At 54.4% G+C, this 4,456-nt stretch overlaps 1 protein-coding gene across 1 annotated transcript; it reads left to right on the top strand.

Annotated features, from left to right (window-relative positions):
* Window positions 1–2,288: 2,288 nt before the first annotated feature.
* On the top strand, window positions 2,289–2,596 carry LOC104126840 (feather keratin Cos1-2). The gene has a single exon (XM_009639446.2). It carries the CDS (start codon window positions 2,291–2,293, stop codon window positions 2,594–2,596), a length of 306 nt encoding a protein of 101 aa, XP_009637741.1. The 5' UTR covers window positions 2,289–2,290.
* Window positions 2,597–4,456: the final 1,860 nt, after the last annotated feature.

Genomic DNA, 4,456 nt, shown 5'->3' with positions numbered 1-4,456 from the left:
GACGAGCTCGCTTCCATTGGTGACCACCAGGTCCAGTATCGCATCCCCTCGGGTAGGGGTGTCTATTACCTGGCTTAAGAATTTTCCCTCAGTGCATTCTAGGAACCTGCTGGATTGCCTACAGCTTGCCGTGTTGGTTTTCCAGCAGATGTCGGGGTGGTTGAAGTCCCCCAGCAGGATGAGAGCCTGCGAGCGCAAAGCCTCCCAGAGTTGGAGGAAGAAGGCTTCGTCAGTCGGCTCCTCTTGATCCAGCGGCCTGTAGTAGACACCAACCACCAGGTTGCCTTTGTTGCCTCTCTCTCTGATTGTTACCCATAAGCTTTCGACCTGCTCATGGCTCATGGCTATTCTTCAGGGACAGCTCTTCACACTGTTAATGATTTCTTGAGGCAACTCCTCCGCCCCTCCTTTCTCACCTGTCCCTTCTGAACAGCCTGTAGCCATCAATAGCTACATTCTAGTTGTGGGATTCATCCCACCAAGTTTCCATAATGGCAATCAGGTCGTAGCTTTCTAGCAGCACGGTAGCTTCCAACTCCTCCTGTTTGTTTCCCATGCTGTGTGCATTTGTATAGAGGCATTTCATCTGAGCTGTTGGCCTTGTTACCTTCACAGCAGAACACCACTTGGTTCCCTTGAGGTGTTTCACAGGCATTTCCTTGTTGGCTCCTACTACCTCTGGAGCCTCCAGCTCACCTCCAACAAATTTCTTCCTGATGTCCAATCTCAGTCTACCCTCTTGCAGTTTAAAGCCATTGCCCCTTGGCCTGTCACTACAGGCCCCAGCAAAACACTTTTCTCTGTCTCTCTTATCAGCCCCCTTTAAGTACTGAAAGGCCACCAGAAGGTCTCCCTAGAGCCTTCTCCTCACCAGGCTGAACAACCCCACCTCTCTCAGACTTTTTCCATAGGAGAGGTCTTCCCACGCTCTGATGGTTTTCGTGGCCCTCCTCTGGACCTGCTCAAACAGACTCTACAGACTCTTCCCACGCCCCGTGAAGCACACTCAGCTCACACGCAGTACTTAGCCCAGCCCAGAGCAGACGTGCATGGTCAATAGGACGAATGATCTTTCTGGAGACACTGATCCTGCCATTGGCCGAGGGTGACTTCTGAACTCCCCAGCCAGCATAAGCTCACAGCAGGGCCTGCACATCTGAGCATGTCTGCATGGCTTGCTTCATCATGCGATCGGCAATGAACCCACAGGCTGTCCCACCAGACCTTACAAGCACCTCCATCCCATGGCTAAGCCCCATACCCATGTCCATGGTACTCAGGGACAGAGAGAGAGAGCAGGGAAAGGGCTTTTGTGTGGCTGAACGGGCTCAAGCTGGGCACGTTTATCTCATCAGCTGTACAAGACATGCAGAAGATGACTCCATCAAGTCCAACAGCTGTGCGGTGGCCCTGGACAGTGTAGTCAGCCTCTCTTTGGGTGCATTGACTCTTCTCAATTAAATCTAGAGGACTGAAGGTGTGGATTGGTGTGTGTGTCTGCATATGTGTTGTCTAAGCCAGCTGCTTAGCCTATCTTGAGTGTCCTTTCCTGGACTCCTGCAGCATGGAAGATGAGTCCTCTGCCCACGCTGCCATGCTTTGCACTGCAAATGCTTGGGCCTCTCATCCTGTCATGCAAAAGATGCTCCAGTGGGGAACATGACTGGCATAAAGCAGGAAATGAGAAGGCAGCCATTGAGGAAGCCAAAACACAGCATTAGCTGGGATGGTTTGCACTCAAGATGAGCTTGTCAGAAGAGAATCACCTCTCCAAGGGATGCCTCTGGCAGCCTGGGGCAGCAAAGGTCCATGATAAAAGCTGGCCCAGCTCCTCGCTCTCTCATCCCCTTCTCTTGCCTCCTTCTCCTTGGGAGTCAGGTGAGTCTGAAGCTCCTTCTCCTTCTCTGCTTTCTCTGAAAGGAGGCCTCACCTCAATGGACGTCTCAGCTGACACCAGCTTTGTCCCCTGCCAGATTGTGGGTCTGCTTTTCATGAGAGAGGGAAGTGGGGAGAAGCTTAGACAGGGAGGGAAGCTGGGAGTAGCTTAGACATGGAGGGAATCTGGGAGTGTATGGAGGTGGCTTCTGGACTCAGGGGCTAGGCAGTAGCTGCATGGGGTGCTATTAGGATGACGCCAAGAAGCCCCCAAACACCCCTGCACAGTCTCTGCCTCCCAGCCCTACATGTTCTTTGGCTCCCTCATGGTGTGGTGACAGGCTGCTCCTCAGGCATCACCGTCTTTTGCTTCCTCCCTGCCCTCTCTCCCAGGTGCACTTCCAGACCCCAAGACATGTCCTGCTACAACCAGTGCCACCCATGCCAGCCCTGTGGTCTGACACCGCTGGCCAACAGCTGCAATGAGTTCTGTGTCAGGCAGTGCCAGAACTCCACCATTGTCATCCAGCCCTCCCCCGTGATGGTGACCCTGCCTGGACCCATCCTCAGCTCCTTCCCACAGAACACCGTGGTGGGCTCCTCCACCTCCGCTGCTGTTGGCAGCATCCTCAGCTGTGATGGAGTGCCCATCACCTCTGGCTGCTGTGACCCCTCCTGCATCACCACTTGGTCCTGCAGCAGCAGATGCCGCCCCTGCTAAAGATGCTGCCAATGACCTCGCATAAGGACCCCCAGGAACTCAGACCATGTGTCCCGATCCAATGTCGAGGAGGCTTCGATACGATCCCAAGGATGAGATTAAGACACTAAATCTGGTCAAATGTCGTACAACCTTTCAACTTTATTTTTGATGAGGAGGGAGGAGGGAACCACGTGAGGAGGTAACAGAGGAGGTGAATGGGGAAAGGCAAAGGGGAAGAACCGAGGAAAAAAAGAGGAAAAAAAAGGGGGGACGAGAGAAAAGGAGAGCTAGAAAGGGAGCAGGTTTACATCAGGGAGGACTGGGTGAACGAGAGAGAGAAAGAGAGAGACAGAAAGAGACTACTAGCTATCACTGTCCCAGGTCCAGCAATGTTCCAGCGCCTCCATCTGTGGCGTAACTTATGCTCTGGCGCCCCCGTCTGCTACTCCAGGTTCAGTCCACGCGATGATGGCTTCAACGAGGCAGGTTCCAAGAGGTCCAAAGGCGAGGGACGAAGATGGGAAAGAGCCCCCTTACTGGAGCGCACACACTCCTTTTATAGGGGTTGGGGTCCCTTGCTCATGGGCAGATCGCTCTGGCGTACGTGCAGTTTGTGCCATACATCCTGTCTCCTTAGGACGCCTTCTACCTTTTTCATGCCTTGGGCCTTGCACAGGTGCATGGTGTTGTGAGGGCAGGACCTTCTGAGTGGTGGGAAGCTGTGATACAATGGCAAGGTTGAGACAAAATACATTCAGTAATGGTTCTCTACACCATGCTGCTTCACAGACGATCAAACTTCACACTTTTCAGACACGCTGGTCTTCTCTGGCTTGACCTGCAAGGGCAGACTGTTAGAGGCCAGCCTGGGTGCTCTGAAAACATGGTCAATGTCTGCCTTGCCTCTATTCCAATCACCCTTTGTCTTTCTGCTCTTTGGTGCCTTGTGCTCCCCTCAAAGCCTGCTCTGAGGACCCCAGAAAGCAGCTTAGAGGCCCCTGCTAACCTGACTGCCTTTGCCGGGCAGGTCAACAGATGCCCTGTGGGAACTCTGCCACAGGAAGAGGAGAACAGATTCTGGGCTGCTCCTGCTCCTCCCTGCGCTGGGGGCCTCCACTTGCCGTCACTTCCTTTCCCACTTTAGACTCATTAAAACATTGCTGCAACCCTGCCTGTGTCCCTTAGGTGGTCTTTCCATCTGCAGACTGAGTGCTGAGGGAGAAAGGCATTGCTGTGCGGGAGGAATTATGCGGGGGAACAGGGAAGCCATCATCCCTCCTCGAGCCATTGGAGGGTGGGACCCACTGCAGTGAGTCCTCTTTCCGGCCCTGCCTCATGAACCTGGGATAGACAAGCCCAGTTACTCCACAGCCAGCGGCCATCAGGCCTTGCCTTGCTGCACCTCTGCTCACAAATACCCCCTTGGCCCTGGAGCGCGGCATGTGCACAGGAATCCTGACAAGTGCTGTCCTCCAGAGAGGAACCGTGGGCATGTGGGAGGCTGTGAGGAGGTCAGCAATCCCCCAGGCTCTTGGGGAAGAGTGGTCCTCTGGCTTTGGCTGGAGCCATGCTGGTCAAGGAGGCTCAGAAGAAGACATTTCCAAAGGATGGCAGCAATTGGCAATGGGTACATAGCCTTGGGGATGGCACACTACTCCACATGTCTCTCTTCTCCAGCACCTGCTTTAGGGGCCATGATCAGCACACCGGGACATGGGCAGCAGGGCCAGCTTCCCCATGCAGCCCTCTCACCTTTCAGCACAGCCTCTGGCATGGCCCACCTGGCGCCTACATGCGTAGGGCTGAGGCCTTCACGAGTCAGGATTGGTATCAGCTACAGCAGGCCCCACACTGCAGTGCCCTGTCCCTGTGGAGCCC

Source organism: Egretta garzetta, unplaced genomic scaffold (genome assembly GCF_000687185.1).
Source record: "Egretta garzetta isolate BGI_Z169 unplaced genomic scaffold, ASM68718v1 scaffold525, whole genome shotgun sequence".
Lineage (NCBI taxonomy): Eukaryota > Metazoa > Chordata > Aves > Pelecaniformes > Ardeidae > Egretta > Egretta garzetta.
The sequence above is the reverse complement of the archived record's forward strand: the minus strand, read 5'-3'. Positions and strand labels throughout refer to the sequence as shown.

Coding starts and splice junctions, on each gene's coding strand:
- LOC104126840 (XM_009639446.2), top strand. CDS start 2,291: ATGTCCTGCTACAACCAGTGCCACCCATGCCAGCCCTGTGGTCTGACA.